Genomic DNA, 24307 nt, shown 5'->3' with positions numbered 1-24307 from the left:
TGCCCTAACCCCAGATGTTGCGCCCGGTGCGGCCGGCCCCCCCTGCACCTCCCACGCTACGCCACTGAGCTGTGTGTTTGTGTGTGTGTCTGTGCCAGCGTAACTCCAATTTAAGCAGAGTTTAAGACAGATTTACCAGTTATATGCGCATAATATGTCCAGTATATCAAAAGATCTGCCATAAGACATTCACTTTAAAGATGCTGTAAAGCATTCATATTTTAATTTTTTTGTTACATTTGTAGACTGTCCTTTATTCAAGGATCTCATCTTAGTATTCAGAGGATCTGATGAGTATCTGCAGCTTTACAGCATCTCTGGAGGTGTACTGGGAGGAGGAGGAGGGTGGGAGAATTTTGGTTCAGTTCCTATCTGGTCTAGGGTTCCTGAAACAATATGTATCCTAAAATGCAGCTATACATTAGTGAAAGTAACATAGAAGAAATGCATCGAATTAGGGGAAATTGCTTGGGGGAATAGTATATTGGGCAAAATATACAAAAATGTGTCTCACTATGAGAAATTCAAACTGAAACTCTGAGAAATTTCTATAAGGACTTTAAAAAATAAACAAATCTCATAATGATGTGGAAATGTGGATAAGTGAATATTGGAGAAATGAAGAACTGAGAAAACAGAAATGAAGAGACTCTTCCATCTCTAATGGAGAGAGGCACTGGTCCTCGCCTGAGCTACTTTCATTAAACCTAAGAAACATCAACTACTTTCTCTGCCCACCCCCCACTGCTTTCTGCGGAATGCATCTGAAAAGGGATCAGCCATAATATTTTGTAATTGGAAATTGTTGGTTTTAAGCCTGGAGCGCGTCTGACAGAGTGCTGCACTGAATAGGCCTATTCACCTCCCCTGTAGGATCCTGACCCCTTGCGGCATTCATGTGTGAAAGGGGTTTTGTTGAAAGGGGCAAGCCATGAGTTTGCTTTGCTTTGAAATCTCCTTCCTACCCTGTACTGCCCACCCCCTCGCCTTCCCCGCCCACCAAGGAGAACACTTTGGTGTGAGATTTCTTCTAAGCTGTGGAAGTTGCAGCAGCACGTAGCAACTTTGCCACTTGTAAATTGGCTGTGCAGAGACATATTTTCTTGTCTCTGGTTCGTCCCAGGATGAATTTCAAAGTGCTGGCTGTTTTGAGCTGTTTCACCCTCCTCTTTGTTTGGGGTAAGTCATGTTTTCCTTTGTCCTTTGTCCCTCTGTGTTCCTACGATTCCTCTCCCTTCTCTAGCAGAAAAATAAATGTTAAAATGCTCAGGGCATTTCTCCATTTCCCACACAAGGAATTTCTTGCGGGGAGCATGAACACCCACAGCCTCTCATTGCTGCTGTACACCAGGAGCCAATCTGGGGTAGAGATCAGCTCCTGAGCTTTGACCTGGCCTTGGACTAGATTGCAAGTGCAGATTTCCTACATGTCCAAACAACTGGGAACACTGCTATAAATATGGGAAGGGTAGAGGCATACCTAGGCTCCTTTGAACCCTTGGCAAGGAGCTGTATTGGCACCCTCCTACAGAAAATACCCACTTTACCGCAATAATCACATTAGAAATTACTACATTTTACATGACCCAAATACTCAAAGCATCCAGAATGAGGGCAATGCGAGGAGGAAGGGCAAAACAACCCCAAATGCCCTTGTGTCGTGGTGCAAGAAGGATAGGAAGCTTCTCCCGCTTTTGATCTTATCATTGCAGCATCACTGTGTTGTCACACAGTGACACTCCATAGTCTGATAGGTCCTTTTTAGGTACCTGCCCTTGCCCCGAACCAACCCCTAGGTACACCTCTGGTGAAGGGGCAGATCAGAGAGCAAAGCTACTCAGCAAACTTGCAGAATCAACATTCGCCAGAAGATTTGCTGAACATGATATATCAGGACCGTTTGAGAATGTCATGGTTTGGGTGGACTATACTTGCAGATACATGCATTTTGCAAAGAATCCAAAATTTTAACTGAGGTTTTTTAGAGCAGGAGAAATTCATTCTGCAGGCAAAGATAGGAAGCCTCCTTTAAGGCAAGATGTTCTGTGAAGCCCTAGGCTGCCAACTGGTTCCAGTGCTTGTGGGTCTCATTTGAGCTCGAGTCCAGAGAAGCAATAGCAGATGGTGTGGTGGGACCAAGGTACTTACCTGACCTCCTGTCAGGTGAGTCGCTGGCTGCTGCTTGCCAGGAGGGGCAAGGTGGCAGCAAGGTCTGTGGGGTGCAAATGTACCAGTGGAGCCAACTGGGGGCTCTTGCCCATGCATGTGCACCATGCCACCACCAGTTTTGGACTACAACTCCAGCAGTTTTGGACTACAACTCCCATCAGTCCCAGCCAGCACAGCAGCGCTGACAAGGGCTGATGGGAGTTGTAGTCCAAAGCAGTTGGAGAGCATGCACTTGGGAGAAGCTTAATATCTGTTAGTGTATTGTGTACAGTGGTACCTTGGAAGTCGAATGGAATCTGTTCTGGAAGTCCGTTGGACTTCCAAAACATTCGGAAACCAAGGCGCGGCTTCTGATTGACTGCAGGAAGCTGCAGTCAATCGGAAGCCGTGGAAGTCACATTGGACGTTTGGGTTCCAAAGAATGTTCACAAACTGGAACACTCACTTCCGGGTTTGCGGTGTTTGGGAGCCTAAATGTTTGACTCGCAAGGCATTTGACTTCCGAGGTAACTCTTTGTATTCAATTGGCAATAGTCCTGATAGGTGCGGCAAGATGACCTTCATAAATAGAAAGTTTAAAAAAATAGGATTGGTGCAAGAGACTGGTGACACCAGTCCTATATCATGTATATATGAAATGAAGGTTAAGGCCACTACTGTGATGTTTCATATAAATGTTTCTCTTCATAGCTGAATGCCAAAAAGAAAAGCCTTCCAAAGCTTTGGAGAAGGCAGCCACGAAGGAGCTGAAAGTTGGTGGCTCCAAATTTCCCAAAGTGCCAAGTAAAAAACTTAAACAGGGGACTCCAAAGTTTCTAAAGAAAAGCCAAGTTAAAGCCACGACTGTTCCCAGGGAAGGCAAGCCGACCATTCTGACCAGGGCAGTGGCGAAGGGGCAGTTCCAGAAGGTGTCCAACACGCTGGTGCTAAGAGCAGGCGAAGCCCTCGACTTGCGCTGCAAAGGAAAGGCGGTCAAATGGAGATACCCTCCCTACTTGGATGACGACGACGTGGAGAGGCGACTGCGGTGAGCATATTGATGGCAACTGTTTGTGTTGGGTAGATGTGACGTGGTCTTGCGTTCAGTGGTGAATGTGCTTATGGATGGAATGTCCCAGGTCTGGAGGGGAAAGCTCTTCCTTGCCTCATCTTCGCCCTTGTCTCTTTCAGAATCAAACACTTTGAGAGGCACAGTCAGCTGACCGTCGCCAATTCCACCGCAGCAGACATGGGCGAGTACAGCTGCTGGTCCTTCCAGTGCCGTGACAGCGAGTGTCGTGATGGAGAGGACAAGATGGGCAAAACATTCATCTTCTTCACAGGCTAGGCTTTTTTCTTGGTTTATGGTCGTGGGGGGTAGACCTCTTCCTCCCTGCTTCTGGTCTCCCCTTTCCTAGTCATTACAGTGCTATCTCAGGTTAAGTACTTAATTCGTTCTGGAGGTCCGTTCTTAACCTGAAACTGTTCTTAACCTGAATCACCACTTTAGCTAATGGGGCCTCCTGCTGCTGCCGTGCCACCGGAGCAAGATTTCTGTTCTCATCCTGAAGCAAAGTTCTTAACCTGAAGCACTATTTCTGAGTTAGCAGAATCTGTAACCTGAAGCGTATGTAACCTGAAGCGTATGTAACCCGAAGTAGCACTGTATTTCCTAAGACACCCCCACACACTTATGAAGGTCACTTGACAATACTGGGCAGGGCCAGAAGAAAACTGGGTGGAGCTGCAAATGTGAATATTGCGTCTGTGCTACTTTTAAACACACTTACAGCACCAGCAGCCATCCTCGGTCCATGCATATTCCATCAGGAGGGTGAGAGGAGGGCTGGTAAATGAAATGGCTGTAGAGGGGGTTGGGTATGGCCTGGAGATTAGTCCAAAGGCGCCATTTCAAAAGCTGGGAACCCTTTTCACTGAGAGGCAGCATCTTTTTTGACAAATGATCGCACGTGGATTTTATAGAGAGGCTATAGATGACAATAATGTATGGCCCTGCCCAGGAGAAGACGCTGTCTCTGCACATCCAAACGCCCCTTTTTGCTTCCCCCTCAGACCCTCAGGAGCTATTTGTGCCCACAGAAGATTACTATGAAGTGATTCAGCTGCGTACAAACCACCCCACCCTCCTGCCATGCCAGGTGACAAATCCAGCAGCCAAAGTGACGCTGCACCGGGAGTTCCCCCCCGAGAAAGTGCTTGTGGATGGACTAGACATCTCACATGATGTGAAGAGGGGCTTCATCATCCACCGCCCACAACCTTCCCATGCTGGCTCCCTCTTCTGCATGGCCAGTGTGGATGGGGTGAGGCAGATCTCCACAAAATACATGCTGATTTATGTGAACTGTAAGTTGCCTTAACAATTCATGATCTATCTCTCTATCTCCCAAGTGTGTGTATGTGTATAAGAGAGAGAGGGAGAAAGAAAAGTCCACCAATCTGCTTGCCTTTTTCATTTTAATGTTTTTTAAAACTCAACTTGTCAAATTCAGATTAATTCAGCCCAAACTGTCCCCAAAGGATATGTGGCTGCTTTAGAGATAAAAGAAGTTCATCTAATCCAGCAGTTATCAACCTGTGGGCCCCCCGATGTTGTTGGACTACAACTCCCATCATCCTTTAGCTCTGGCCTTGCTAGCTAGGGGTAATGGGAGTTGCAGTTCAACAACATCTGGGGACCCACAAGTTGAGAAAGGCTGAATCAAACAGTTCCATTCTTTTGCAAAAGGGAATGTGACTATGAGAATGCAGGTGTGTTCATTCTATCCAAGGGATGTGCTTATGATCAGGGAGATTCAGTCATGCCGATCAAGGGAAAGGAGTCTTGCTTTGCTGACCACAGGTTGCAAAGTAATGCCCAAAACTGATTCTAACCTAATTTAAAATGATTTATATATAACTCCCAGGCAATCAGGACCCAGGCAGAATCTGGGAGAGCCAATGAGAAGGGAGTGGGAAGTATTGTCACTTTCCATGACGTCCACTGAATGAGGCCTTTTTTTCAGGCAAGAAGTAATTCTGATTCAGCAGGGAGTTGGCGGCACCTGTCAAAGTTTGGAGTCATTATTCTATCAGTGACACCTTGATGCAAATCTTTGCCCATTGCTGGACTTGCACAAAGGCTACCAGTCGGATTTAGAAGGCTTCACAGGCAAGGCCTTGTCGCAGAGCATCACTAAGGCCAGAGAGAGTGTGGGAGAGGCCTCAGACTCAGTATCCACTGTCCCATTTCCATTCAGCCTGTGCTCCAAGTAGGAGAACTGTAGAATTTCGCCATGCCATGCCTATCTAACAACTCCACAAGGAGCAATGGGGCAGTGGCATAAACTGATGTCTATATGCTGATTTCTTTTGGTGTGTGTTTTATTTCCAACTCTGCAGATCCTTCTTCAGTTCCCAAGCCAGCTATCAGAGCTTCAGTGGCCTCCTTCCGTGTTGGAGACAATTTCAATGTCACGTGCACTGTCTTTGGGGAACCAGAAATTGCTGTCGATTTCACGTGGGAATATCCAGGACAGCAAGTAGGTAACAGGTTGCTGATGGGGTGAGTGGGTGTGGGATAAGAAAAGTGGCTTGTACTGTAACAGTACAGGTCTTTTAAGCCCGTCTCCTTTCCTGCTGATCTGTGGAATTTCCCCCTTAGAAATTGAACAAAGGCTAGCCCAACCCACAAACCTAGCCAATGAGAGTGTACAAAGCCAAGCTGAATAATGATTGGCCTGACCTCCTCAAATGAGTAGGCCAGAATGAAAACATAAATTGTTCCTCTGCAGATAAACACCAGGCAACCTTGTCATGCGCTTTGCTTGCACCTGAATAATTTCCAAGTTACAGGAGTGGGTGCCGCTAGAATTCCACACACTGGGAAAAGCCACTGCTAAACTCTCTTGTGCACTGACTACCATGTGGTCTGCCATGTTTCTCAAATAATGTCCTTTCTCACTTTCAGATTGGCAGACCACCCTACGTTCGCGAACGCACAGATTTGGTGCGACGTGGTGGGCAGGTGCAGCAGGAATCTGAGAGCATCCTTTACGTTGATGAAGCACGTGCTGTGGATGATGGTTTGTACACCTGCACTGCTGAAAATCTGCAAGGAGGCACTGCAGTGTCCACCCACATTCGCTTGGTTCCAGCCTCACCAGCCCCAAAGAAGGCAAAGTCTGGGTAACCGCCTCTGGTCCTGCATTGCTGAAAGTCCAGGTCCTACTGGAAATCCAAAGACTAGAGGCTGCCATCAAAAACCGAGGGATAAACAGTTGCCTTCTTTTATTTTGTCCTTTACCCTTTCATGTTTGACTCATTAAAGTAGCATGAATCTTTTTGAAGCAGAGACAGAGTACCTTTTTTGCTCGCAGGGATATTGTGAAAGACAGGAAAACGCTCAAAGATATTCATGACTATTGCCAGAAAAATGCTATCTTGGGAATTCTGGCTCTGTGTGAACATCTTCATTCACAGGGTCAAACAAGATTATTGAGATCTATGATCAGATGACACCTCTCTTTAAATGTTATATATATCAGCCTGGAGAGACTCCAGACGGGATTGAGACCATTTGTCTGGTTACAGAGGGTTAACCCTGCAATTTTCCCAATTAAGATCCCTGCCAGCAGCTATACGCCCTGTTACGGCATATATGCATGTACATGCAACAGCAGTTTCAAAGGCAGATATGCATGAGCAGAATTTCAGTAAGTAGGTGATTTATTTATTTTTTAAAGTCCTCCAGCACTACAGTCCAAATCTGTAATACCCACATCCATATCTACCCCGTAGGTCCTATTGGACAAAATGTAGAGCTGGGAGTTCTTGCCATCTCATCTGCTCTGGCCCTTGCGGAGATGGTAAAACCTTTATCAGGTAGCAATTTGCATCACTGAATGCTTCTTTAAAAAAAAAGGAAAGGAAAAAAGGCCTTCACAAAGAAAACTTAAGAGAGAAAATTAGAGGTAGAACAACCAGAGATTTTCTAGGAAGGCACTGAAGGCATTTTGGCAACATCAGTTAATTTTATTTTATTTTTATGACTTTACCCAGTTGTTTATGATGTCCATTTTCATTTGTACTTCTTAACTGGTTCTAAGTAACGTTCCAGGGTGCCAGTTTTTCCTCTCTAGGTCTAAGTAGCCAATTTTAGGTGCAGGCCCAGTGATTTTCCACTGAACTGAAATGCTCTTCACTATAAAGTTTTTTACTAGAGGCTGCAGAGTCTTCAGAAGCATCACCCATCCGAGAAGGGTATTTAAATTCTTTGGCTTGGATCCAAGTGTTCCATGTGTGTAGCAGTGGGCTCCTATAAACCATCTCCCCAGACTAAATAGCCAGATGGAGTAGTCAGGGCTGTATGTACACAGTTGTGCAGGTCCCAAGCATGTACTCAGATGTCCTGCTTAATTCAGAAGGCCCCACCTTCTATTGCATATGTGTAGGACCATAGCCATAGGAAGCTTGCAGTTACATGTTGGGAGGCAACTGAGAGAACAGCTTTCAGCCTCCCCCTCCCAATTCTCATGACCTCCCCACCCCACTTTCTGCAAGAGCACACACACACACACACACACACACACACACACACACACACACAACATTGTTGCCAACAATCAGCATCACCCTACAGTCCCATAATCAAGAAAGAAGGATATGTACCAGGGGACCAAGAAATAAATCAAGACGTTATGAGGATGGCAATGAAGGAGGCCAAACATTCCCCCCCCCCATATAAAGAACAAGTATACTTCAGAAATGGGAGGGAAAGTACATTTCATTCATTTGTACGCTGCAAGAAATTACATTCATTTTGCAACACTGGAAAATTTCCACCAGCCGCCATTTTACAACTTTCTCATGCTATTGCAGCAGGCTGAATAATATAATAATAAAACCTGTTATCATTAAGTGAACAAAAACACAAAACACCCTTCCCTGTTTGCTAACATAGAAATGAGAGCGCCAACGCCTGGATCAGATCCCCAAACTCTCATCAAAATAAGCACCCTCCTTTGTTAATAACTGTAAACAGAGCTCCTGCCCTTTGTCTCCTTCGCTAAGGCGTATTTCACGTATTTCATTAGCCAGTGATTTCAAGGTGCGCTTCTATGACAGAGGCCGCAATCCTCTACACACTTACTTGGGTGTAAGAATCAGTGAACTCAAGGGGGCTTACTTCTGAGTATACACTTTTAGGCTTATCCACTGGCCGCTTTGCAAAGTATTGAAAGCTGACATAAGTAATGGAGTGGGTCCTCTATTCTTCTGAAAAACAAGTGAGAGGTTTTATTCCTGTCATCCTTTCTTGGCCTGCTTCCAGCTCTGATTCTGGACTGGGCGGTTGAAGGCTTATGGTAAGAAACACCTTGCCTGATGGTGGCCACTACAAGGGGTGAGTCAAGAAAACCAGCTCAATAGATTGAAAGAGCCACCTGGTTAATGCTACTCTATGCTATTTGTATCACCTCCTAAAGGTGCCTGGCAGGGTTTGGATCTGGTGTCAACTCTGGCTCCCTTCCCTGGGACTGCAGAGCCATTGGGGAGTTTCTCTCCTGAGAACTGTTGGCTCAGAAGCCTTCCTCTTCTGTGCTATGTGCTGCTTCACTTCCAGGAAGAGTTGGCAGAGGTGCCTCTGCAGGCTGTCTCAGGCCTTCAAGTGCTCTGGGCATTATGCCTCTGAATACCAGTTGTTGGAAATCACAGGTGGGCAGAGTGGGGTTGTGTTCATGTCCAGCTTGAGACTTCTCACAGGCATCTGGCTGACCACATGAGGACAGGATGGAGGACTAGATGGGTCATTGGCTCTACATTCTTTCAGCTGGCTAGAGGCAACCCTCCAAAAAGTGTTGCTCTTGCCCTTTTCCCCCTCACAAGTCCTCTGAGACATACAGTACAGACCCAGCACTATGGTCACCAGGGCCGTCTTTAGCAGATGCGGCGCCGGGGTGCAAATATCCGCCCAGTGCTCCCAAATTACCACGGATGGTGTTGGGGTAGCCGTAGCTGCACACTGCCAGCCATGGGGGGCCGGCGCAACTCTCCCCCATGCCGCTGTGGGAGAGCGATCCCCACAGAGGCTTGGGAGGGAAGCTGCACGCCTGCTAGCCTTATGGTTGGCGGGGCGCAGTTGGCGGGTGTGCAGGGAAAGGGAAGGCTGCCGGCAAAGCTGCACAGCTCCCCCACTTGCTAGGGCGCCCTAGAGAGGCTGGCGCCCTGACGTGACGCACCACTAAGCTCTATGGGAAAGGCGGCTCTGATGGTCACATCTACATCCTATGTTCAACCCGTTCTTACACAAGTTTTTGTGAAGAATCCTGGGAACTGTAGTTTGTTAAGGGTGCTGCTGGTTACCATAGGTCTGTGTGGCCAGCTGTTGGTTTCTGCTTTCCTTCACTGTGCAGCGAAAGGGTTTGTCACGAGACAGGTGTTTACATTCCACAGTCTGTACTGTTGGAGTTTTCTCACGGGAAAGGGAGACTGGATGTGACGTACACTGGTTTCCTGTTTTTCACTGTTCTTTGCAGTTTCACTTTGGTGATTCTCTCCGAGCTGTCGAGGAGAGAGGATGCATTTCTCTGCTCCGGCAGAGGCAAGATGTCTTTCTGTAATATAATTGCTTTGAACTATAAATAAAGCAATATAGAGTATGCAGCACGTAATCCTCATCCTTCTGCTGTGCACGGGACTCTGCTTTAAACTAACACGTGGTTATGGGCCCAGAAGTCGAATCGGAGTGCCGGCAAGGGATCGGAATGCAGAGGGACAGATCGGATCGGAATCTGCTCTGCGTGTCAAGATGATTGATGAGGTATGTGCTACTGCTCCGGGCAGCCTGCCAGCTTCTAGTTAATGGCCTTATGGCTGGACTTTTAACTTTAAAGCCGTTTTGCTGGGAATAGGCAAAAGGCTCCCAGGCACAAGTTACTATGCTGGGGAAATCGAAAGTAACTTTTAAGTGCGCTTTTGGAATAAGGCAGCTGCAGCAGTGACGCAGCAAGATTTAAAGCAGCATATATGACGCTGAAGGCTAATGCCAGAGTCATGATGGCCCTTCAGGATGCTTGTGGGATTCCAAAGCTCAATAAGAAGAATTACGCGGACTGGGTTTTGTATGCAGAGGCAATTCTGCGGAAAGAGGGTTTGTTTGAGGTGATTACAGACAACCCCCCAGCTCCAGTTACAGATGTATGGGCAGCTAAGGATTCCAAAGCAAGAGGAACTCTTACATTGATAGTATCCCCGGAAGAGCTCTGTCTGTTGCGTGATAAGACCTCAGCCAGAGAAATTTGGGACGCTTTGAGAGAGGCTCACTTAAGGACAGAAGCTGGATCCACTATGTTTTACTCCAACATGAGCTGCAACAGAGAGGACTCAACTTTCCAGAGGCTGTGTATTCTTTCATGATACTACAATCTTTGGGTTCAGGTTGGGAGTCTGTTGCAACCCAGATTGCTGTGCAACCAACAGCTCAGCTAACAGTGGATTATGTTACTGCCGTGATTTTAAATGAAGCAGATCGCCGGGGTGCTAGCTGCATGGGCAAGGGGGAGTCTTCACAGACGTCGTCCCATAGTGCAGTGGAACCACCAGATGGCGCCAAAGCTTTGAAGGCAGTGAAATGCTACTCGTGTGGACGTCTAGGCCATATGAAGAGGGAATGCAGATATCCCAGGGCCAAGACAGAGCAGCGCAGCGAAAGCTCATCGCGCGGAAAAGGCCGAGGCAAAGGCAAAGGTCCGGTGTCAAGGACAACGCAGCACAAGGCTATGGTTTCACGCTTCACTCCAAAGGTTGCAGAGGTCCAGAAGACGTCTAGATCTTTCTTCGTTGTTGATTCAGCGGCGACCCACCACATGTGCAACGATAAGAGACTGTTTGTGTCTTTTACACCGCAGGAAGGTGCGATTCACCAGGCGGATGACCACACAATTCCCAGTAAAGGCTACGGAACTGTTGTTCTTCACAGTTTGGACTTATCGATACAGAATGTGCTTTACGTGCCAGATGCCAAACATAATCTGCTCAGCGTTGGACAGCTGAATGAGCGGAACATTGACGTTTCCTTCAAGAACAGGAAGTGCATCATCACAAAGAAAAATGATTATGTATTGCATGCTGAATATGTTGATCGTTTGTTTGTTTTGTATTATGATGATGTTGTGCAGGATGACACTTGTTGCATTGCAGGTTCTAACAAAAGTTTGCATGCAGAATGTATTCATGATTTTCATAGAAGATTTGGTCATTTGCATTTTGAGGCAGTATCTAAAATGCCTGCCTTGGTTGAAGGTATGACTATTAAACCCTGCAGGTACCACATGAAGTGCAAAGCATGCGCAGCAAACAAGGTAAAAATGGCTGCGAAAGGTAAGGTGTCTAGTAGGCAAGCTACGGAACCATACCAGATTGTTCATGCAGATTTGGTTGGACCACTAGCGCCCTCTTTGGGTGGCAATAGGTACTTCATGGTTCTCATTGATGCATTTTCCAGATATATTTTTGTGTACAATCTCAAGCAGAAATCAGAGGCTTTTCCTAGGTTCAAGGAATTCTGTGCTTGGTTGGAAAATGTGCATGGTAAGAAGATAAAGACTCTTTTCAGTGATCGCGGGGGAGAATTCACTTCTCAGCAGTTTGAAGCTTTTCTGACTGAGAAAGGAATTCAACACGATTTGTCTAGTCCTCGCTCGCCATGGCAGAATGGACTTGCGGAAAGGGCAAATCAGACATTGCTTCAAGGGTTAAAAACCTTGCTGCATGATGCCAATCTTCCAGAGAGTTATTGGGCCGAATCTCTCTCGTGTTTTGTTTACAGTTACAATCGCAGGTTATCTTCAGCGATTGGTTGTACCCCCTATGAGAAGATGTTTGGCAAGAAGCCATACATTAAACACATGAAAATTTTTGGTTCTGACATGTGGGTTCATTCACCACAAAATTCCAAGTTAGACAAGCGTGGATTGCATGGTATCTTTCTAGGTTATCAGAAAGGGTCTTACAGAATAATGATGACTGACTCTAAGGCAATTAAGCTCACGAGAAGTGTTGAGTACAATGCAAAGTGGGGGGAGAATGTGGGAATTTTCCAATGTTATCCTGATGACGGTGATGAGACTGAGGATAGTCAAAAGCAGCCACAACAACCCACACCCACTGATGAAGGTTCTGAGTCTGAATCTGAAACTGAATCGGGTGATTCAGAGGATTTCAAGAGTGCGAAAGCCTCTATGCGACCCTCTGAAAGCTCTGATCAAGAATTGGAGGAACCATTGTTCACAATAGGTCGTTTTTCTCCTAAAAAGGAAGAGGAGAGTGTTGAAGACTTAAGGCTAATTCGTAGGTCACAGAGAGCCACAAAAGGCAGACCTCCAAAGAGATTTGCTGATGAATTTGCTACGATAGCAGTAACAGCTGTTAAAAGCTCCAAGAAGGTATTTGAACCTTCTAGTTTCCAAGAAATCCAGGGTTTGGATTCAAAGGAAGCTGAGCCATGGTTAAATGCCATGAAAGCTGAACTTGATTCCTTAGAAAGGAACAAAACATGGGAGCTAGTTCCAGTAGTTCCAGGAATGAAACTGCTTGGAAGCAAATGGGTCTTCAAAGCGAAGACAGATCAAAATGGCAAGATAGTCAGACACAAAGCCAGATTGGTAGCCAGAGGTTTTGCACAGGTACCAGGTGAAGACTATCACGAGACCTACTCACCCACAGTGAGGTATGAAAGCATAAGGCTTATGCTCAAGCTAGCTGCAGAGGAAAATCTACACATTAGTCACCATGATATTAATACAGCTTTTCTGTACGGATCTCTAGATGAATCACTTTATATGCTTCCACCTGATGGCGTACAGGTAAAACAGGGATTTGTTTGTGCTCTGAAGAAATCCCTTTATGGTCTCAAACAAAGTGCACGGTGTTGGCACACAAAACTCACTGAAGTATTGTTTTCTCTAGGTTTTCAGCAAGGGAAAGCTGATCCATGTGTATTTGTCAAAGAGGAGGGGCAAAAGAAACTGTACTGTTTGTTTTATGTTGATGATTTATTATTCTTTTGGAAAGATGTCGCAATGTACAATAACGCCCTAGCTCAACTGAAAGAGCACTTTGACATGAAAGATCTTGGTGAGGTAAACAACTACCTATCTCTGGAAATAGAGAGAGATCAAGATGGTAACATTCTAGTACACCAGTCACGGAAAATTGCTGATGTGTTAAGCAAACTAAATCTGATGGATGCTAACCCTGTAGACACACCGATGACAACAGGTTATCAGATAGATGACACTGAAGAAGCATTTTCTGACACTACATTGTACAGAAGTGTGCTAGGCAAGCTAAACTTCATTGCCAGATGTTCAAGACCAGACATTGCTGTTAGCTGTAATTTGCTGAGCAGACAAGTCAACAATCCTAGTATCAAGGATTGGAAAGCTCTGAAACGCATAGCGCGGTATTTGAAAGGCACTATGCATTACAGACTGAGATTTAACAATCGAAAGTCTGGTGGTCTTGAGATATTTGCAGATGCAAGTTTTGGAAGTGACACTACAGACAAGAAAAGTACGTCTGGAGTTTGCTACATGTACAATCAGGGTCTGTTTGATTGGTCATGCAAGAAGCAAACAACAGTTAGCTTAAGTTCTTGTGAAGCCGAACTGAATGCACTGTCTTATTCACTTAAGGATTGTGAATGGTTAATACAATTGTGCAAAGATATGAAAATTCCTGTCAAATGTCCAATCCGGGTTTACCAGGACAACAAAGCATGTTTAGCTTTGCTGAAGTCTGAAGGTTGTAAGCAAAGCACAAAGCACTTGCAATTAAAGTTGCAGCATGCTAGGAAATGTATTCAGAAGGGACTCGTAACGGTGTCCTATATGCCAGGTAATGAAATTCCTGCTGATGTATTGTCCAAGATTGTATCCAGGGATCAACACTGTACCTATGTGCAGAAGTTGGGTTTGTACTGATATTGTACGAACACGCTGCCCAGTGATGTTCACAGAAAGGGGGAGGATGTTGGTTTCTGCTTTCCTTCACTGTGCAGCGAAAGGGTTTGTCACGAGACAGGTGTTTACATTCCACAGTCTGTACTGTTGGAGTTTTCTCACGGGAAAGGGAGACTGGATGTGACGTACACTGGTTTCCTGTTTTTCACTGTTCTTTGCAGTTTCACTTTGGTGATTCTCTCCGAGCTGTCGAGGAGAGAGGATGCATTTCTCTGCTCCGGCAGAGGCAAGATGTCTTTCTGTAATATAATTGCTTTGAACTATAAATAAAGCAATATAGAGTATGCAGCACGTAATCCTCATCCTTCTGCTGTGCACGGGACTCTGCTTTAAACTAACACCAGCACCCTTAACAAACTACAGTTCCCAGGATCCTTTGGCGAAAACCATGGCTGTCGTCTAAGAGTGCTTTAAATGTATGGTGTGGATAGATCTCAAATTTTGGACATCTTTGGGAAAGGGTACATTGGTGAGGCTCTGTGGTCCCAATAGCCTACAACAGCAAAACAAGAAGAATATTTACCTTTTCCCAACCCCTGCTGCCGCTACAAGCGACACATAACATGCTCAGCAGTGCTTACTCTCTGAAGAAGTGAGTTGTTCAGGGAGAGGGTGAGCAACCTCCTTGTATTCGCAGGGCTATATGAAGTTTCGTCTGAGGAAGAGCATAGCTCAGTGGTTGAAAACATCTACTTTACATGCAGTAGATCCCAGGTTCAATCCTTAACATCTCCAGGTAGGTCTGGGAATGGTTCTACTTCGAGGGCTGCTGCCGGTCAGTGTAGACAATATTGAGCTAGACTTATTATAACACAGCTTCCCAAGTTCTTTATGCCAAGTCGGATTACTGGTCCATCTAGTCCATATTGCCTATTCTGACTGGCAGCAGCTCTCAGGTAAGGATCTTTTCCATTCTGACTACCTTTACCTGGAAACTGGGATTGAACTGGGACCTTCTGCATGCATGTGCTTTTCGACTGACACAATAGCCCTACCCCCATGCCTCAGAATCCCTTTAGCAGCACTAAGGCCAGATCAGAAAAGTGCTGGCTTAACTACAGTACCAGAAACTCGGTCACTTCGATTATTTCCACCCCCTTTGCCAATTCCCTAAAATCCACACAGAATTTGCTTCATAACTTACATAATAAATGCAAAAGAGAGAGAGAAAATCACTTAAAAAAAATAATAAAGCGGGTGAGAGGTTTTCACCAACACACACATATGAGATATTTACTGTGATCACTAGTTAGCAGTTTCTCACTCCCACTTATCATCACTCTGTCATACAGTAGTGACAGATTTTCCAACTGATACCATACCAAAATTTTGTGGAAAGCCTCAATTAGATATTAGATATACACAAGCTAGCTGTGTTTCTCCAAGATAAAACCATTTCACTGCTGCAGACAGAGCTGCATTATACGTGAGGAATGACAAATAAAGGTTTGCCAAGACTGAGGGTTGGGTGGGATCCAATTGTTGGTTGGCCGAATGATGATTTCAGGAACTGAACATGTTAGCAAACAAATGTCACTGTCGCCAAGCCCTCCTGCAGAAGCGGAACCCACACCTTTGAGCTAGGCCTCCACAGCTCGCAACCCACTGGCTGTGACACAGCCCACCGGCTGTGAACAGTCTCCTAGTTTTGTCGTCTATCGGGTACTTCAAAAATGGGTGTGTGCATATGTCTGTGGGAAACACCTGGCTGACCACCAGACACAGGCGGTGGGGCTGCATTCGGCTGGGTGGCCCACACATTGCAGAGATCTGTGTGACGTTCTCTCAAGGCAACAACCAGCGGTTCACTGGTTTTTCTTGAGCGTCGCTACTGCAATGTGCCACTGTTTGTGTACTACATGCTACATTCACATACACAGTACAAACCACCGTTTCCACGCAGGGAAGTATAAAATGCTTCTTGATTAGAATCAAGACATTTTACACACCCTTTGTCTCAATTCAAATCATCTTTTCTTTTTTAAAACAAAAACCCATAAAATAACCATTACGTGCACCTGCTATCTATTTAGCCTCTAGTTTCTCCAGCCTGGAGCAACTTCCGTTTCTCTGCAACTACTAGCACTGCTTCATCACAACCAGTGGAGGGCACCATCTTCCTTTTCAGCTTCTCAAGAAGCTAAATTGCCTTTTTAAAAAAGAAAAAAAAATCCCTTGGTTTCCAAAGGCTTGCAATTTTAAGGCCATTTTTAATCTGTTGTTTTCTAAACTGACAAAGAACTCATAAAAGCAAGCAAAAATACCTTCTATTGAAAAAATATTTTTTTTGAAAGGAACCGAGCCCAAGGAGGTGCCCGTTCAATTCTCTCCCAAGCCGTGTCAGCAGCTGCTTATCTGATGCAGCAGTTTCAACATGGAAATGATGGCAGCCATGTGGGCAGGGATTGAACACATCATGGAGGAGGGTATATAAAAAAGATTATGGTCATCGAGCAGAGAAAATGACACAGCAGAGTCATTTTCTGGAGGGAGAGAAAGTTCTCCCATCAACGCAGGAGCTGATTGTGGTAGATAAGTAGCTCCTTTGTGACTGGGTGAACATCTAGAATGCACCTCAACCACAGAAGTTTGTATCCATATTTTTGCCCGAGTTCTCCAAAGTTTTGCATTTAGGAATCAAAATGCATGTTTGTGGTCTGCCTCTTCCAGCTCAGACCAAAACAGTTGTGGGCATGCAAACTCTGGTTCCTCCAAAACCTGGCAGATGAAAGGACATTCGGATCTGGGCCTGCGCCTTCAAACTTCCATTGCCTCTCTTCTATCCTATGGCTTCTTCTCACCTACAGCTTTTCTACTGAAATCTTAAATTGTGAGTCACTCGGATGCCCACTGTATCTCCGCCATTTCCATCATGGCCTAATATATATGAGGTAGCAAGTCTTGCTACCTCCCTGAGGGGGTGGGGTGGGGCAAGACCCTTAGTCAGTGCTTAGTGGCATACACAGAAACGTCTTGGCTAGCATTAAAGCTGACCTCTTTTTGTGTGTGTGTGGGGGGGTGAGGAGTACCCCCCTTATTCCTAAGGCAGGCCAGTTCAACCTCTTCAAGTGTCACAAAACAACGAGGCCACCTATGGGAGAAAATCAAAGCACACAGAACCTCCAGAACCTTCCTTGCACCCGAGTGCCACTCAGCATGAGAGTTCTAGGTCTAGTCGACAATAGAGAGGCCTAGAACAAAAGGAAGGAGCCACCTCTCCCCTCCCTGCCCCACCCCAGTCTTTCTGGCCTATCCGAATGCTACGTAGCGATGAGCGTTGCCTCCGTGGAGATAGGGAACGGGTGGGGAGAGTCGCCATTCAGCACTCGGTACAGCAGCTCTTCCTTCTCCCGATGAGCTTGCGCTCGCAGCTGCGACTCCTTCTCCAGGGACTCGCGGAGAGTGAGGAGCTCCTCGGACAGTTGCCTGCAGGGCAGAAGCACAGAGTCAAATGACTTTAGAGTCCTAGAACCGGTGGAGAGACGGAGGCTGATGGGGCCAACTTGGACATGTAGCAGGCAACTGCGTTTCCCCTCATCTTCGTCCCCAACTGTTTGCCGCTATGAAGACAGGAGGGAAGACTCCCTCTACTGAGATCAAAATGACAATCACAACACCCCCAAGTGGGGCCTATGGGGAGGGGAAATTCCATATTGGTGCCAAGCTTTGTGGAGGGACCAATCTCCATTTAGGCCCCGGGGGGAGGTGAAGAGATATGCCTCCACTTCCATAGAGCCCCCACTTCCCATAGGCTGTCTTCACAATGGGAATCAGGCTCCCTTGCCCCTGTAAGTAAAAATAAACACATAGCAGGCAGCTACACATCTTAAGTGAGTGACCCTCGGTTTTCATCATGCGCACTTTCTCACCTCTGTCAAATGAAGTGGGAAGATGTAATACTGTGGGGAAATGTAATGGTACTGAAATTAGGGGTATGGGGAACATGAAATGCACACACTACAAATGTTTTTAAAAAATGCTTTTATAAACCACCAAAGACTCCCTTAACAGAGCCCTCCCTCCCTCCCTCCCTTCCTTTCTTTCTATAGCAACTTTTCCAATCACAATAGCACACTAACACAGGAAGTTGAGCAGGAAGCGCATCAGAGAAGAGGTCCTCTCTAGCACACAGATTTGCTACTATGGTAGCTGGTTTGGCACTGCCACAGCTATGCTGTCTGTGCTGATCCTATCACCATTGTTGTAATTATTATTTTGATTTATAGGGTTTCTTACCCACCCTTCTCTAGAAGGCCCAATGGCGGGTTACAACAATATAAAAACACAATTATTAGCGTCACTTAGAACAATGTACAGTCTCTGGTGGGCTGCATCTGATTATGCAGGACAAGCACACTGAATCTAGGTCCTGACCCATAGGCTTTCACTGGGCCTTCTTTAGGTGCACCGTCCCAAGGGCCCTTCACCAAGGTGAAGTGGGAAATAGATGCTTACTGCAGCTGAAGGTCTCACCTTGTCACTGCCATGTGGTTCTGCATCCGAACTTGGAGATCTTCATTCTCCTGTTGAAGGGTTTTAACTTTCTCCTCAAGCAACAAATTTCTCTCCATCTGTAAGCAGGCCATGGGTGTGATCAAACACCAAATGCAATTGCAACACAGTTCACCCCAGCTACAAGTATTCCACGCATGCAATAACATCAAGAAATCTCCCAATTAGGTATTTTAAAACTTTGTAGTCTGCAAGAGGCACCAAACCTGGTGTCTGCCCTGTCTCTGATTGCTATGGCAATCAGTCTCTGCCAATTCAGGCTCATGTATCTCTTTTAGTTCAGAGCTATCTACCCATATGATCCATCTACCAAAAAGAATTTCAGTAGTACAGCAGAACCCCGGTTTGTTTTTCAAGAGAGTTGCAGATGCTCAGCTCACTTCACAAGCAACTGAGCTGCAGTGGTGGCCATTTTGGCCCAGTAAGCATTTTCTGAACATGGAATTGCTTCCGTCAAACACAGCCATGCTCCATCCACCTAGATGTTTCTTCCCACAGACCTTAAAGGATTAATACACCTATAATCAAGTTTTGTCTTTAGAATACTCTTTGGTCCACTCCAGACATCCTTCATCCATGATGATTTGTGCTCATGATGCTATCAGGAGAGTTTAATCCTTCCCCTTCTGCTGTGGTCCCAACAAAAATTCCCCACCTGAAGTGGCTAGTTGCACTAGAAGGGATGTTTCCACACTGATGTTGATGGGAGTTTCTCTCCCAGGATAACAGCTTCCAAGAAAGTGGCCAATATTGTTGGGATAGTAACAGGATGGGGAAGCATATGAAATGAACCCCAAGTCTTCTCATGCATTATGCTCCTAATCCCAATTAAAAGAATATTCTCCACAGCTGCTATCCACATTTGAACTCACAAATCGTGAATTTCAATCAAGACACTTAGCACTGTGTGTAATTTGGCCCTGGTCTTGGATCCTGGTCTTGCTGGGGGAGGGGGGCAGTTTAAAGGCCAGGATGCAGGACTTGGAATGTGTTGTCTTCTGCAGGAAGCCACAGAAGTCTGGTGATCGTGGTTCTGAAGGGTTTGTGGCCCTCCAGATGTTATTGGGACTCTAACTCCCATCAGCCCCAGCAGGCATAGCCAATGGTCAGGGATGATGAGAGATGTCATCCCCAAACAACTGGAGGGTCACAGGTTCTCCATCCCTGCTCAAGAGAAAGTGTTTGTGGTACTCAGAAATTAGCTAGTTTTGAACGGCAGACCACAAGGTCCTCTCTGCAAGACCCCACCAAGTCTTAGGAATAGCTATGAAAATGAGTACATCGAACCCACCACCGTTTCCAGGTTGAGCAGCTTTTTGTCCAAGTTGTGAATGCGTTCATTCTTCATCTCAATGACAAAATGTAGACTCTCTAGTTCCTGTTCCCAGAACTGGCTGGGACTCCCATAATCCTAGAAAACAACAGGGGAAATGTCAAAATGCACCCTTAACTAGAAAGCTGGCAAAGTAGAACTTCACGGAGAACTACATTAGCAGCAGCAACAACAACAAAACAACAACAATTTATACCTCACCCATCTGGCTGGGTTTCCCTAGCCACTCTGGGTGGCTTCCAGCAAAATATATTCATCAGATATTAAAAGCTTCCCTAAACAGGGCTGCTTTCAGATGTCTTCTAAAAGTCAGATAGTTGTTTATTTCTTTGACATTTGGTGGGATGGCATTCCACAGGGCGGGCGCCACTACCAAGACTACATCCAGGGACTCACTGTCTCCCCAGTCATGTGAGAGACTACGCCTACAATTCTAGATCCTATGGCTGAGAATAAACTCCATGGAACTCACTGGGACGTCTCTCTACCCATGATTACAATTGCACTACAAGGGCTAATTTGCTCATGCAAGTACATTATTCAATGACTCAGAGATTAGTGAGTGCACCCCCTCCACTGGGAAGCACTGCATTGAACAATGTTCTCCTTGTGGTGTTTTGTTCCATTACAACTGCTTTCACACATTCAAGTCATCACTCCATGTTGCATTCATTGGGTGAGAGATCAAGTATTGCTTTCACTTGTAGAGGTGTCAAGTGGACTTTATTTGTGCTTATGGTACGACAATGCCAAATGGATGCTTAGAACAGAAGTAGGGGTAAGCACTCTCCTCTTTCCCATTTTTCTGTTCAATAAGCATTGTTCTTTGGACCCATACATTGGCCTGGTTTGCACATCACACTAAGGACTCATCCACACTTCCATTTGCCCTACTGCTTCCTCTCGGAAAATCCACTGTTTACTGCCAAATCAGAGCAAGCATCTATCGTATTTAGAGCTAACGAGTGTGTTTTCCATGGGATCATGGAGCAAAGGCAAAACTGCTTGGACCAGTTCCTAGAAAGCATGGGAAAAGCAGAGAACCACTTGGACCTCTGCTTTCCAAGCATGGGACAAGCATAAGTGTGGACAAGCCCTAAGTTGAACCACAACTTAGCTGGGATGCACAAGCAGGGATTATCATGGTTGCTCTGCTCCTTCCTGGTTTGTTTTGCTACTATGCTGAGCTAAGCTATGGCTTGGCTTAGCAGGTTTCCTGAAACCAGGATCATGGTTTAGCTCCCCTTGACAAACCATGAGCCAAAAACCATAGTACAGGCTTTGGTTCCAACTTAGGGTTAGTCTAGAGAGAGCTAAATAAGTCCCAGTTCAGAGGACACACTAAGCCAAGCCATGGCTGAGCTCAAGAATGCTCAAGGAGGAGCAAAGCAGCCACGATCTCCTCACACATGGTTTTATGTTAAATCATGGTTTGGCTTAGCATTACATGTAAACTATGCCACCCATCATTGTCTTTGTTTTCCCAGCAGTGAGAGAAGGAGGTAAACTTCTATGTCTTGATTAATAAACAGGTGGAGAAATCCCATCTAACTGATCGTGGCTGGTTTTGTTTTTTGGCACCTGGATGTGTTTCTTATAATCTCTGCTCAGGATTGACTCTTCCACCCGTTTCATTTTCTCTTGGAAGGACTTCATCTGGGAACTTAATCTGTCTACAGTCTCCTGGAGAAGAAATATGAGGCAGAATAAATCAGTGCTCCAGCAAGCATACTGACCCAACCACCCTGAGCACGTGTGCACTATTCTGTATACATTAATAACATTAATTGTATTCCAACACATTTTAGTGGGTTTATAGCTAGTAACAGATATAACTCCTAATGGCCAGGTAGCTATTAAATCCAGCAGGTCCCAGCCAGGATGACCCGGAATTATAAGTCCACAAAATCTGGAGGGAACCATGTTGGCTGCCTCTGACTTGGAGCAATTACAGCGTGGCAGCACCTGCAAAGATGACTGGGACTTTTGGTAGGATTCGGTCAGGAGCACTTTCTCTTGGTCATGTGCTTTCTGGAGTTCTGCAAGAGAAACAACAGACTATGGTCAGAAGAAACCAGTGGGAGACACAAGCCCTGCTCCAATCTAGCCAGGGGTTCTCTTCAATACACAGCTGAGCACTAACACATCACACTGTTTGTCGCGAGTATATTCAGAGAACAAGAAGGACAGAACGTGAATGGAACTCAATCTTGAAATCTTTGTGGTCATGTCTCTCTTCCCTTATTTGCACGTACCGGTAATTCTAAGCCAAACCAAATGAGCAAATCCTGCACGATCTCTCCCAGACAAACTACAAGTGGCAAAACCACAATTTCAACATGTGGTCTGCCTGGAGAGAGCTAAACCAGATGATGGGACACTAAGCCAGGCCATGCCTTAGAGCAGCACAGCAGCGGAAGGACTAGGAAGGATTCTCGCATTCTCTCTCTCCCTCTCCCTCCTTCTGACAGAGATGCTCAGCATTTAGACAGAGAGGAAGTGAAAAATTAAATAAGCGACATAGAGAGCCTAAAATGAATATGGAGTACCCAGCAGAGAATTGAAGCTTAACAATGGAAAATTGATTTAGGAACACGTTACAACATGGCATTGCTGAATGGCAGGATGGAAAAAGTAGAGTCTCATGGACACACAATATTTTAACAGTGGTGTCTTTTCTTGCAATGCATCTATGACCAAAGTATTTCCAGAGGCCACAAATTCATTAATGACACTAACATTTAGTAGCTGGGAGCTGAGCACTTGGCGTGCCATTATTTCTGTAATCCTTCCTCTGGTCATTCGCTTTCCTCTAGACACTTGCTGTCTTTATTCCTTTTGTCAATCTACTTTCCGATTTGAAGATGCTTCCCATCATACCGCAGGGAGGGCACTTTCTTTCCCCATCCATGTTGCTGCTACTACAGTGGTGTAGCATGGGTTGCTGGTGCCCAGGGCAGGCAGGACAAGTGCAGAGGGTGAACGGAGCCCACATCCAACAGGCTCCTCGCCCGCTGCCTCCATCCACCTGCCCACTGGACCAACCTGCCTGCTGCCACACCTCAGCTGCCAGAGCTCCGTGCTAGTCATGGGGGTACCTGGTTGCACCCCTCAAAAATGGTCCCCCTGCCCCCCACGCTACACTTCTGTGCTATTGCCACTTTCGAAAAGGGAAGTGGGGCACAGCAAGGGAGCCATGAGGAGGCAACAACAATTCTGGGAATGCTTGTGGACAACTATGCCCGTGAACAAGTTCTTTCATACCTGGCCCAGTGGTGCTACAATGCCAACATAAAGCTCGCCAAGGGAGGGAGCAGAAGTAACTTCACCAATATTTGCTGTAGAAATGAGTTTCCAAACAGCATGTAGGATTGTCTTCCTTTCTCCCTCACTCTGACAGGGGCCCTGTGCCCATGAATATCTACCTGTCACATAGTACTGTAGTCTGTATCCAGATTAGGCCTCCACCACCAGGGTTGTGGGTCGGGAGCGGCCTTCTCAACACTGTAGTGAGATTTGCATACCATAGTGCAGGGGTGGGGAAACCACAGCTCTCCATATGATGTTAGGTACCGTAGGAACTCCCATTGTTCCTGACTGTTTGATAGGAGTTGGAGTCCAATGACATCTGGAGGACCACAGGTTTCCCAAATGCTTTGATGCAAACGGAACAAAGCTTACATGTTTTGCAAGCAGGTTTTTTGGCTCTCACCTTGGAGTCTCTCTTCCTGTTCTTTTTTCAGCAAGTCATGCTGCTCAGAGAGTTGTTGCTTGCATTGTAAATCCTTCTCCTTTTCTATCTGTGGGTGGGGGGAAGGCACAGGCAATATTGCAATACTGTTAACAAATAATACTTTACTGCCAGCATTCTGCATGATATTTCACATCCCACACAGAGGAGTTTACATCATTTTAAGGCTGGAGACAGGCAGCAGTGTTCAAGGGGCCTGACTGAGAAATGCTAGCAAGAAGCATTGTTTACTGACTGTGGTGTCTGCACAGGGAAGTCACCCCCTTATTGCTTCTAGTCAAAGAGGGTGGGCAGGTCTCAGAAGCATGACAATAGTGGCAAAACCCCATTTGACGTGAGACTATTGCAGGGCATGTCTACACCTCACGGGAAGAAACAGAGTGGTGTAGTGAGTGGACCATCAGTCTTGGATTGAGAAGTCAAATCTCTGTTCAGGCAGCGACCTTGGGCCAATCACTATCTCTCAGTGTATGGGATGGTTGTAGAGTGTGAATATCAAGATGGAGGTGGGGGCACTCGTGGTTGCAATTTTGAATGCCTCAG

At 45.9% G+C, this 24307-nt stretch overlaps 2 protein-coding genes across 4 annotated transcripts in view; one reads left to right on the top strand and one right to left on the bottom strand.

Moving 5' to 3' along the window:
• The first annotated feature begins 992 nt into the window (after positions 1–992).
• LOC310757989 (platelet-derived growth factor receptor-like protein) lies at positions 993–8308 on the top strand. The gene is made up of 6 exons (XM_083603899.1): positions 993–1179; positions 2860–3196; positions 3340–3491; positions 4222–4515; positions 5551–5690; positions 6119–8308. Exons 1-6 carry the CDS (start codon positions 1125–1127, stop codon positions 6338–6340), a joined length of 1200 nt encoding a protein of 399 aa, XP_083460025.1. The 5' UTR covers positions 993–1124; the 3' UTR covers positions 6341–8308.
• CCDC69 (coiled-coil domain containing 69) overlaps positions 6859–24307 on the bottom strand; it is a 40184-nt gene continuing 22735 nt past the window's right edge. The window contains exons 4-11 of one of the 3 annotated variants that reach the window (XM_083603918.1): positions 23726–23813; positions 21979–22052; positions 21595–21696; positions 19972–20091; positions 18642–18739; positions 14510–17594; positions 7819–9529; positions 6859–7656 (exon numbers count right to left, since the gene is read on the bottom strand). In XM_083603918.1, coding sequence (XP_083460044.1) covers positions 17429–17594; positions 18642–18739; positions 19972–20091; positions 21595–21696; positions 21979–22052; positions 23726–23813 — 648 coding nt within the window. In that variant the 3' untranslated portion in view covers positions 6859–7656; positions 7819–9529; positions 14510–17428. Of the gene's footprint in view, positions 7657–7818; positions 9540–14509; positions 17595–18641; positions 18740–19971; positions 20092–21594; positions 21697–21978; positions 22053–23725; positions 23814–24307 lie in introns of those variants that run through there. The other 2 variants (XM_083603919.1, XM_083603917.1) reach the window with 2 other exon arrangements.

This window comes from Podarcis filfolensis, assembly GCF_964270895.1.
Source record: "Podarcis filfolensis genome assembly, chromosome: 2".
NCBI classification, from domain to species: Eukaryota; Metazoa; Chordata; class Lepidosauria; order Squamata; family Lacertidae; genus Podarcis; species Podarcis filfolensis.
The sequence above is the reverse complement of the archived record's forward strand: the minus strand, read 5'-3'. Positions and strand labels throughout refer to the sequence as shown.